The 12,481-nt window shown below is 42.5% G+C and overlaps 1 protein-coding gene across 1 annotated transcript in view; it reads left to right on the forward strand.

Moving 5' to 3' along the window:
• LOC116738406 (oxysterol-binding protein 2-like) overlaps positions 1-6,320 on the forward strand; it is a 51,516-nt gene extending 45,196 nt beyond the window's left edge. Inside the window, exon 3 of the mRNA XM_032595422.1 lies at positions 6,193-6,320. Coding sequence (XP_032451313.1) covers positions 6,193-6,224 — 32 coding nt within the window. The 3' untranslated portion in view covers positions 6,225-6,320. The remainder of the gene's footprint in view (positions 1-6,192) is intronic.
• Positions 6,321-12,481: the final 6,161 nt, after the last annotated feature.

Genomic DNA, 12,481 nt, shown 5'->3' on the forward strand with positions numbered 1-12,481 from the left:
CACAGCACTTACAAAAATGACATTGACACAGTTGTCAAATCTTTCTTTCTGCTGTGTGGGGGAAAAAAGATTTTTATTTTAATCTTTTGTAAATAATCACTAAAGAAATGGATTTTTAGCCAAAAATTGGGCAGACTTCCCCAAGTGCACGAGGGGATGCTCAAACTCCCTAGATGTTGTTTTTTCATTTAATGATCCCTCATTTTATAGTTGCTTTTTATTGTGGACTCTAGAAGCCTTCTTTTCTGTCTGTGAAAGAAAGAAAGCAGTACAGTAACATGAGGTTTCTTGAAGCCTAAATGTTTCTTATACGCTAAAGTGCATGCGTATGTCACACAGGGCTCTTGATTGGTGTCCCCTTGGGTCCTGGGGGCTGGGCCATGTGTGGGGAAGTCAGAGATGAGCAGGCACAGGCTTGGACCCAGCCTTGGAGGAGCTCTCTGGCTGGGGTTGAGAGTAGGCAGCCATGGTGCCCCTGACCCATTGGAGGTTGAGATGAGCTATGCCTGAAGGCAGAGTGAGAAGGAGGCCAAGGACACAGGGATACATGCCCCAGAACCCATTGTGGGAAAAGGGAGCTGGCATTGGACTAAGTGGCAGCCCAGCCTAGGCCAGTACTCCCAAAGGAGGGGACAGAGGATATGGGATGAGAGAGGCAAGCTGAGCCCCCCCTATCAGATGGGGCAGGTTGAGGAGCCTTTCACAAGGGAACAGTGGAAGGAAGGATTACAGGACAGGGCCACCGTCAGGAGGACACTTGAACTGAGAGCAACAGCAGGCATGGATGTGGGGTCCACCCTGATGGTGTGCTCTGAGCCCTGCCCCTCGCTGACTCCAGGCCACATGGTTCACTTCTCTCCAGCCTTTGCTTTCCCATTGGGTCCTGGCCTTCTGGCTGCTATACCTGGTCCCTTTGGCCTGCTGTGCTATAGGCAGCCGGGCCCCAAGGCTGACTGTAACTTCTAAAAATGCCTCAAGGGATGAGGTCAGAAGGCCAAGACCCTACAGGACCAGTTCTTGCTAGGGCTGGGATTGCCTGCCCTGGTGGCGTGCAGCTACTGTGGCATCTCATCCACAGGACCCAGAGATGCTGTTACAGTCCTCCATGTCCACGCGATGGTGATGCCTCGCAAAATATCTGTCGAGGGCAGTGCTCATTTTGGCAACTACCTTGGTTTTCAAAAAATTATTTTTAAGTTTATTTATTTATTTTGAGAGAGAGAGAGAGAGCACAAGAGGGAGAGGGGCAGAGAGAGGGAGGGGGCAGAGAGAGAATCCTAAGCAGGATCTGTGCTGGTGCAGGGCTCGATCCCACAAACTGCGAGATCATGAACTAAGCCAAGATCAAGAGTCAGATGCTTAACTGAATAAGCCATCCAGGCGCCCAGGCAACTACCTTGTTTTTATTGGCTTGTTTTATTTATTTATTTATTTATTTATTTATTTAGTCAATATATGAAATTTTTTTTTAATTTTTTTTCAACGTTTATTTATTTATTTGGGACAGAGAGAGACAGAGCATGAACGGGGGAGGGGCAGAGAGAGAGGGAGACACAGAATCGGAAACAGGCTCCAGGCTCCGAGCCATCAGCCCAGAGCCTGACTCGGGGCTCGAACTCACGGACCGCGAGATCGTGACCTGGCTGAAGTCGGACGCTTAACCGACTGCGCCACCCAGGCGCCCCTCAATATATGAAATTTATTGTCAAATTGGTTTCCATATAACACCCAGTGCTCATCCCAAAAGGTGCCCTCCTCCCACCCCCCATCAACCCTCAGTTTGTTCTCAGTTTTTAAGAGTGTCTTATGCTTTGGCTCTCTCCCACTCTAACCTCTTTTTTTTTTTTTTCCTTCCCCTCCCCCATGGGTTTCTGTTAAGTTTCTCAGGATCCGCATAAAAGTGAAAACATATGGTATCTGTCTTTCTCTGTATGACTTATTTCACTTAGCATCACACTCTCCAGTTCCATCCACGTTGCTACAAAGGGCCATATTTCATTCTTTCTCATTGCCACGTAGTACTCCATTGTGTATATAAACCACAATTTCTTTATCCATTCATCAGTTGATGGACATTTAGGCTCTTTCCATAATTCGGCTATTGTTGAGAGTGCTGCTATAAACATTGGGGTACAAGTGCCCCTATGCATCAGTAACTTCTGTATCCCTTGGGTAAATTCCTAGCAGTGCTATTACTGGGTCATAGGGTAGGTCTATTTTTAATTTTTTGAGGAACCTCCACACTGTTTTCCAGAGTGGCTGCACCAGTTTGCATTCCCACCAACTGTGCAGGAGGATTCCCATTTCTCCACATCCTCTCCAGCATCTATAGTCTCCTGATTTGTTCATTTTGGCCACTCTGACTGGCGTGAGGTGGTATCTGAGTGTGGTTTTGATTTGTATTTCCCTGATGAGGAGCGACGTTGAGCATCTTTTCATGTGCCTGTTGGCCATCCGGATGTCTTCTTTAGGGAAGTGTCTATTCATGTTTTCTGCCCATTTCTTCACTGGCTTATTTGTTTTTCGGGTGTGGAGTTTGGTGAGCTCTTTATAGATTTTGGATACTAACCCTTTGTCTGATATGTCATTTGCAAATATCTTTTCCCATTCCATTGGTTGCCTTTTAGTTTTGTTGGTTGTTTCCTTTGCTGTGCAGAAGCTTCCAAAGCTATCTACACATTCAATGCAATCCCAATCAAAATTTCACCAGCATTCTTCTCGAAACTAGAACACGCAATCCTAAAATTCATATGGAACCACAAAAGGCCCTGAATAGCCAAAGTAATTTTGAAGAAGAAGACCAAAGCAGGAGGCATCACAATCCCAGACTTTAGCCTCTACTACAAAGCTGTAATCATCAAGACAGCATGGTATTGGCACAAAAACAGACACATAGACCAATGGAATAGAATAGAAACCCCAGAACTAGACCCACAAACATATGGCCAACTAATCTTTGACAAAGCAGGAAAGAATATCCAATGGAAAAAAGACAGTCTCTTTAACAAATGGTGCTGGGATAACTGGACAGCAACATGCAGAAGATTGAAACTAGACCACTTTCTCACACCATTCACAAAAATAAACTCAAAATGGGTAAAGGACCTGAAGATGAGATAGGAAACCATCAAAACCCTAGAGGAGAAAGCAGGAAAAGACCTCTCTGACCTCAGCCGTAGCAATTTCTTACTTGACACATCCCCAAAGGCAAGGGAATTAAAAGCAAAAATGAACTACTGGGACCTTATAAAGATAAAAAGCTTCTGCACAGCAAAGGAAACAACCAACAAAACTTATTGGCTTGTTTTAAATGGAGTTCTCTTTTCCTTATTTATTGTCCTTACTGCTTCTTAGGAAGAAATGAACCCACCTGTCCCTGCTATCCTCAGCCACTGTCCTCTGTTTCTCCTTTGTGCTGGAGGGCTCTTCCCTCCCTAGCCTTCTCTCTGTGCCCCTCACTTACACCACACCCTGTGGCATACCCTGCTCCCCTCCTTGTCCTTTGTTCTTTCTTGGAGGCTCTTTTTCAGCTTCAGGGAAGCCTGTGTCAGGTGGTGGCCTGCCCCAGAAGTGCCTGACTCTTTTACGTGGAGCTGCTCTGCATGCAGGGCTCCTGCTGCTCACCCTTATCTCCTGCAACTTCACTGAAGGTTGCAAGTTCTGGCATCATCTTTGGCCATCTCTTAGGACTGTCCCCTCTCCCCCTACCCCTCACAAGTCTTCCATTGTTTTGTCATTGCTGACCATATCTTGCTGTCCCTATTACTGATCGTCCCCACATCTGTCTTCAAGCTCCCGAAGACCCTTGTCCTTTGACCTCCCTGCCTTCTTCTGTCCACCCACCCTTCCCGCTATGCAGCCTTTCCCATGGGTCTCCTGTGAAGCCCCTTCCTTGCCAGGCCCTTGTTGGCCTCTTGACCTTTCAGCATATCCACCTGCTAAACCCCAATCTGGGATCATCCTGCTTGTGTACTCCTGTGGGCCTCTGCCCAGTTGCCATGGAATGCTCAAGACAACATCTACGCCTACATAGGCTGCAGCTAGTGAATGGTCAGGCTTCCCGCCTCAGGCAGCATGCCAGACAAGGGGAGCCTGGGAAGAGTGAGCACATGGAGCTCTAGGAGGCTGGTGGCTGGGGCCTCAGGTGATGTCCTGGGCAGCTGATCAGGGGACCTTCTGGCCGGGCTGGAGATGGGCAGGGCCCCATGTCACCAGAAAGAGCAGAGCTCACCAGTGTTTCAGGAGAGTCTTTCCTTCATCTCAGATTCACAAGCCTTTTCTCGTGTGTTGCTAGAAGAATCTGTGTAAGGAAGGGCATGGAGTCTTCTTGATATTCTGATGTGGAATCAGGCAACCCCAGGACTGGATGATCTGCTCTTTTAGTAGCTTCTAAATGCAGGTGTCCTTTGACTGTGGAAGGCTTTATCTGATGTCTACAGCTGCCATCTAGTGGCTGGATCTTCTGAGGTTGTGCTGGGCCTGCTAGGGCTGGCTTGCACATGCGCCTTTGCTCCATCACTCATCTTTTTATTTATTTATTTATTTACTTATTTTTTTTACATTTATTTATTTTTGATAGAGACAGAGCACAAGTGGGGGAGGGGCAGAGAGAGAAGGAGACACAGAATTGGGAGCAGGCTCCAGGCTCTGAGCTGCGAGCTGCGAGCTGTCAGCACAGAGCCTGATATAGGGCTCGAACTCACAAACCGTGAGATCATGACCTAAGCCGAAGTCAGACGCTTAACCGACTGAGCCACCCAGTCGCCCCTCAATCACTCATCTTTTTGAAAAGGTCCCTGTGGGTTCATCAGAATGTGGTACCTCCAGGAAGAAGAACACAATCAGGAAAATGAACTTACATCTAGGCAGCCCCCTCGGTCTGAGAGGGGCTGGGGACTAGGACCAGGGTCATGCCCATCTCCAGCATTCACCTCCCCAAGCCCGTCATTCATCCAAATCCTGGCATCTTGGTGCCCCTGCTGGGATTGCTTTCCATCATCTCAGCCCTCAGGTCCAACAGGGAGCTTGGATGTGGAGCTTGTCCTCAAGCTCCTGGGCCTTGCCCTCTGATTGGCACACTCTTTCATCTTCAGATTTCCGCCTCCCCGACACAACTACCTCTGGACCCTGGGGCTCTGGCTCAGTAATTTGAAGTCAGAGGCTGGCCCTTTTCTGGTTGCCATAGTAGCTACCCTCCCAGTTCCCTTCTAGACCCTGGCTCCTCCTCCTGCAGCTGCCTTCTTCCTTTTTTCTCCCTTGCTTAGCCTGGCCCAGTATCTATCTCTCAGTTCCTCCTTGGAAGGGTCTTCCTCCCTCACCTGCTTGTCTAGCTTCTGTCACACCCACATATCCTCTGCCTAACCATGTGGCAGCCCAGGAACCGATAACCCTGGGCTTGAATCCTGGCTGTGCCACTTGCTAGCTGGGTCACTTTGGCAGTGTTGCTTGACCACTTTGTGACTCTGCTTCCTTACCCTCAAAGCATGTCTATTGATAAAGACCACTTACAGTTGTCAAGAGGAATAAATTAAATCATATCACAAACTGCTCAGCTCAGCAGCTTGAGTGTGGTAGCTGTTCAGTTGACAGCAGTGAGGCTGTTGCTGTTTTGGTGATGACCCTTCAGTACTGCACATTCTGCCTTCAGGCAGTATTAGTAGGGCCCCTTTGCTGAGCCAAGGTACACATGCCACACAGTCAAGCTTTAGGGTCGACCCCTCCCAACCATATAGATAGCACACCCTCAGACCCAGGGCTTCTGCTGGGCCTTTATCAGTGCCAGCCCTTCTAGGGGTTCCCCTGACAGCCTCCTTCCCTATCTTCTAGTGACTCTTGAAGTCCTTGCCACTCTACATATCCTCAATACACTCCAGAAAAAGACCTTGCCTCCTTCTCATTCCATAGAACCAAAAAGCCCACCTTCCGGACCACCTCAGCTCTCTGCCGTCAGACTTAGCAACCTCCCTGCATGCACCCCTGTGTGACTCCAAAGGGACCTGGTTACACTGCTGTTCTTTCTCTCCTGTAGCCTCAACTCCTCTCCTGGCTTCTTCCCACTGCCCCACCTGACCCACTGCCCACTGCCTTGAAACTGCCCTCATCATAGTCTTAGGTTATCTTCCAGATCTGGAAGTTGGCCAAGTGTCCTGAATGTCCTGTTTACTCCTGCCCTCCTTCACCTCTCAAATTCAGCTGTCATGAGATCCTGTGAGCACCAGCCCTGAACAGTTTTGTATCTGCCTGCTGTCCTTCACCTGTATGGCCTCTACCTTGGTTCGGCCACCTGGGTTCCCAGACTGTGGACTCGAGAGACTCCAACAGCCAGAGTAAGTCTTCTAAAATTCAGTTCAGCCCAATTCCAGTTCTGAGTAGGATGAAATGAGAATACTTCACTTTGTGCAGCTAGAAAACCTGGACAGAATGCGTGGGGGAGCTGTTTGAGCACCCTAGATGTTAAATAGCCACAAGCAGATTGGAGAAGACCATAATTTGAATTAACACTGAACAGGTGGTGAATTTATAACTTTTTTCCTTCCAGTATTTTCCAGTCTGGACTCAGGGGAGACCTCTGAGTAAGCAGACAGAGAGAGCTCCAGGACAAGCCCTCTTGTTCAGACCCAAGTAGCAGGAAAGTTCTCCTGGCAGTGATGGTGGCAGCAGGAGCTACAGGCCCCTCAAGCTCTGAAGGGAACTCTCCTCTCCAGTAGAAAGGGCTGTGGTCCCAAGAGGGTGAGTGAGGACCTGTTGCAATCTTCTCTTTCTCCTCCCATCCACTTGGCCCCAGATGTGGGTGCAGTTATGGGAAATGGGCAGGGGAGATAAGTAAATTAAGCCCCAGTTGTGGGCCAGAGGACAGAAAGAGAGAGCCCTTGGGAACTGGGAAACACCAAGATATTACAGAGAGGAGCTTGGTAAAGTGACTCCATAAAGTTGTTTATGAACTTCTAGGTTCACATCCAAGCTGCACATGCATGATTCAGATCCTAAATTGCATACTTTGAGAACTGACCTAAAACCCACGTGAATACCAAGGTCCCAGTGGCCACTGGCTGGCATATATGAGGCAGTGATTCACTGCACTACAAAGGTATGGAAAGGGGAATTGACAATGAAACCATTACCAGGAGGAGTTTGATTAGAACTTATGGTTTGAACCCACCTAGGTCAATTGCCTACTAAAATGAAAATATCAAAGTATCAACATTGGGAATGAAAGAAGCAATTAGCAGACATAACAGAATAATAAAGGAATACTACAAGTAACTCTGCCCACAATTCTGACACCTTAGATGAAATAAACTGGTTCTTCAAAAATCATAAACTCCAGAATGTACCCAAGATCAAGTACATAATCTGAATAATCCTTTAAGTATTAAAAAAATTGCATTCATAGTTTAAAAGCTTAAAAGAAAAAAAAAAAAGAAACCAAGGGGCACCTGTGTGGCTCAGTTGGTTAAGTGTCTGACTTCAGCTCAGGTCATGGTCTCGCAGTTCATGAGTTTGAGCCCCGCATCAGGCTCCATTCTGAAAGCTCAGAATCTGGAGCCTGCTTCGGATTCTGTGTATTCCTCTCCCCTCTGCCCTTTCCCCAATCATGCTCTGTCTCTCTCTGTCTCTCAAAAATAAATAAACATTGAGAAAAAAAAAAAAGAGATCTTCAGGCCCAGGTGATTTCATTGGTGAGTTCTATCAAACATTTGAAAAAGGAATAACACCATTTGCATTAATCTGTCCTCATTTTATGAGGACAGCATTACCCTGATATCAAACTGGACAAAGATAGTACAAGGAAACCTCAGACCAATATTTATCATGAACATAGATGATAAAGTCCTCAACAAACTATTAGTAATTTGAATATAGCAATATATAAGTAGAATAATACACAATGATTGAGTGGGATTCATACTAGCTGTGCAATATGGATTCAGTATTTGAAAATCAATCGATGTAATCACCATCTTAATGGTCCAAATAAAGACTACATGATCATGTCTATTGATTCAGAAAAAACACTTGAAAAAATTCAGTATCATTCATGGTAAAAACATTCAGCAAACTGGGAATTGCTCCAAGTGAAGGAATTCTTCCACCTGATTAAGAGCAACTTTAAAAAACCTACATTGTACTTAATGGTGAAAGACTCCTAGGATCATTAACAAGGCAGGGATGTCTATCCTCATAACTCATATTCATCTTCATACTAGAAGTCCTAGCCAGTATAATAAAGCAAGAAAAAGAAATCAAAGACATTCAGATTAGAAAGGAAGAAACAAAAACTTACCCCTATTTGCAAATGACGAGATAGCTATATAGAAGATCCTAAGAAATCTACAAAAATATTCTTAGAATAAGTGAGTTTAGCAAAGCTATGGAATACAGGATCAATACACAAAGGTCAATTGTATTTCTTTTTTTTTTTAATTTTTTAAATGTTTTATTTATTTTTGAGAGAGAAGCAGAGTGTAAGCAGGGATGGGGAGAGAGAGACACACAGAATCCAAAGCAGGCTCCAGGCTCTGAGCTGTCAGCACAGAGCCTGATATAGGGCTCGAACCCACAAACCATGAGATCATGACCTGAGACAAAGTTGGGACACTCAACCAACTGAGCCACCAAGGTGCCCCAATATATTTCTGTGTACTAGCAGTGAGCCTTTGGAAACCAAATTTTTAAAATTTATAATGTGCCCTCATGAAATACTTAGGTATAAATATTGCAAAACATATAGTATCTGTGTACCAAAAACTATGAAATGCAGATAAAAGACCAAAATAAATGGAGAGACATACAATGCTCATGGATCAGAAGATTCAACAGACTGACAAAGATGTCAGTACTCCCCAAATTGATCAATAGATTTATTTAATGCCATTCCAATAAAAATCCCAGCAAGATTTTTTTCATTGTAGACAAGATTATTATAAATTTATATGGGAAGACAAATGAACTAGAGAAGCTAAAACAATTTTGAAAAGGATAAGGTTGGATTAATTTCCCAATTTTAAGACTTACTATAAAGAACTGTAATGAAGATAGTGTTGTGTTGGCAAAGAGACACGTATATTAATGGAACAGAATAGTCCAAAAGTGGACCTACACAAATAAGGGCAGTAGGATTTTGACAAAGTTACGAAAGCAATATTCAATTGAGAAAGGATAATCTTTTCAACAAGTAATGTTGGAACAATTAGACATTTATATGTTAAAAAAGTATCTTGATCTAAGCCTTACTCATATAAAGGTTAACTCAAAATATAAAACAAAAAACTATAACACTTTTAGAAGAAAACATAGGAGAAAACTTTTGTGACTTAAGATTAAGCAATAAGTTCTTAAATATGATCTCTTAAACATGACATCAAAAGCATAATCCATAAAAGAAAAAAATTGATATGTTGATATACATCAAAAATGTAAAACTTTTACTCTGCAAAAGACACTGCAAAGAGACCAAAAAAGTTAAGCTATAGACTAGCAAATCATATATTCAATATAAGACTTGTATCCAAACTATGTTAAGAATTTTAAAACTCAACAGTAAAAACCTAAATAACTCCCCAAAGTGCATAGAACTAATAAGTGAGTTCAAGAAAGTTGTAGGATATAAGATCAAAAAACAAAAATCAATCATATACCTATATATTGGCAAAGAACATATGGGAACAGAAATTTAAAACACAATACCATTGGGGCACCTGGGTGGCTCAGTCCGTTAACTGTCTGATTCTTGGTTTCAGCTCAGGTCATGATCTCATGGTTCATGAGTTCAGGCCCTGATTCTGGCTGCAAGCTGACAGTGAAGAGCCTGCTTGGGATTCTCTCTTTCCCTCTCTCTCTGCCCCTCTCCTGCTCGTTCTGTCTCTCTCTCTCTCTCTCTCTCTCTCTCTCTCTCTCTCTTAAACTTAAAAACAAAACAAAACACCATACCACTTATTATTTCCTCAGAATGAAATACTTAAGTATAAATCTAACAAAACTTGTACAGGATCTGTTTGCTAAAAATTACAAAATGCTTATGAAAAGAAATCAAATATCTGAAGAAATGGAAAGACATACCATATCCATGGACTGGGAGACTCAACATAGTAAAGATGTGAGTTTTCCCTAAATTGATCTATGTGTTTAAAACAATTTCTATCAAAATCCTAGCAAGATATTTTTTTAACTTACTCTAAATTTTATATGGAAACACAAAGGAACTAGAGCAGCTAAAACCATTTTGAAAAAAATTTCCAAAGAAGACATCCAGATGGCCAACCGACACATGAAAAAATGGTCAACATCACTCATCATCAGGGAAATACAAATCAAAACCACAATGAGATATTACCTTACACCTGTCAGAATAGCTAACGTTATCAACTCAGACAACAACAGATGTTGGTGAGGATGCAGAGAAGGAGGATCTCTTTTGCATTGTTGGTGGGAATGCAAGCTGGTGCAGCCACTCTGGAAAACAGTATGGAGGTTGTTCAAAAAACTAAAAATAGAACTACCCTACAACCCAGCAATTGCACTACTAGGCATTTATCCAAGGGATACAGGTGTGCTGTTTCGAAGGGACACATGCACCTCCATGTTTATAGCAGCCCTAGCAACAATAGCCAAAGTATGGAAAAAGCCCAAATGTCTATCGATGGATAAAGAAGATGTGCTATATATACATACAATGGAGTATTACTCGGCAATCAAAAAGAATGAAATCCTGCCATTTGCAACTACGTGGATAGAACTGGAGGGTATTAATGCTAACTGAAATTAGAGAAAGACAAAAATCATATGACTTCACTCATATGAGGACTTTAAGAGACAAAACAGATGAACATAAGGGAAGGGAAACAAAAATAATATAAAAACAGGGGGGGGCAAAACAGAAGAGACTCATAAATATGGAGAACAAACTGAGGGTTACTGGAGGGGTTGTGGGACGGGGGATGGGCTAATTGGGTAAGGGGAACTAAGGAATCTACTCCTGAAATCATTGTTGCACTATATGCTAGTATAAAATTTGGATGTAAATTTTAAAAAATAAAAAATAAAACAAGTTAAAAAAATAAATAAACATTAAGAAATCAAAAAACGTTTTGAAATAAAATAAACAGGAAGAAATCTCTTTACCTGATGCTAAGACTTTACTATATAGCTAGAATGATCAAGACAATATGATGTTGGTGGAGAAACAGAGACCTATAGACAAACTAACAGAATAAAAAAAAAAGCAGAAATAAACACAAATACACCAAACTGATTTTTTGACAGAGATACTAAAGAAATTTCATGCAGGCAAAATAGTCTTCTCAACAAATTATGCTGGAGTCACTGGACATCCATAGGCAAAAAAAATGAACCTCAACCTAAGCACCATATAGTATACAGAAATTAATCCAAAATGGAGCATAGTTTTAAATGTAAAACTATAAAACTTTCAAAGACATAGGATATCTTTGGGATGTAGGGATAGATGAAGAGTTTTCAGAGATGAGATCGTGTCTAAGACATGAGAAGCACACTCCATAAAAGAAAACCTTAATAAATTGGACTTCAAATTGGAAAACTTTTGCATTGCAAAAGACCCTATCAAAAGGATGGAAAGACAAAGTACAGACTGGGAGAAAATATTTGCAAACTACTTGTCCAACAGAGGACTAGTATCTAGAATATATAAAGAAATCTAAAAAGTCAACTTTAATAAAAAGACAATCTAACTATAAATGGGGAAATAAAACATGAACAGATATTTCACTGAAGAGAAGATAAAGTTGACAAATAAATACATGAAAAGGTGATTATTATCATTAGCTATTAGAGAAATGCAAATTAAGATCATTATAATATATGACTGCATACTTATTACATGAGCTAAAATAAAAAATAGTGATGATACCAAATGCTGGCAAGGATCTGTCGTATACATTGCTGGTGGGAATATAGGATGGTACAGCTACCCTGGAAAATAGTTTGGCAGTTTCTTACAATGCTAAACATGCAATTACCATATGACCCAGCAGTCACACCCCTGCATATTTATCCTAGAGAAATGGAAACTTAGGTTCACTCAACAGCCTGCATACAGAACAGCATTGGTTTTAATGGCAAAGTACAGGAAACTACCCAAATGTCTTTCAGTGGGTAAATGACTGAACAAACTCAGGTCCACAACATAATGGAGTACCACTCAGCAATAACAATGAATGAGTTACCCAGACATGCAACAACTTGGATGAATCTCAAAGGCATTATGCCAAGCGAAAGAAGCCATTCTCAAAAAGTTGTAGGACTCCATTTATATAACATTCTGGAAAAGGTAAAAACTGTAGAGATGAAGGACAGATCAGTGATTGCCAGGGGTGAGGAGTGGAGGGAGGGTGTGATACAAAGTTACAGGATGAGGGAGTGTTTTGAGGGTGATGGAACTACTCTATGTCCTAGTTGTGGAGGTGTTTTAATGAATCTATACGTGTGTTAAAATGCATAAAAC

This window comes from Lynx canadensis, chromosome D3, assembly GCF_007474595.2.
Source record: "Lynx canadensis isolate LIC74 chromosome D3, mLynCan4.pri.v2, whole genome shotgun sequence".
Taxonomy (NCBI): Eukaryota; Metazoa; Chordata; class Mammalia; order Carnivora; family Felidae; genus Lynx; species Lynx canadensis.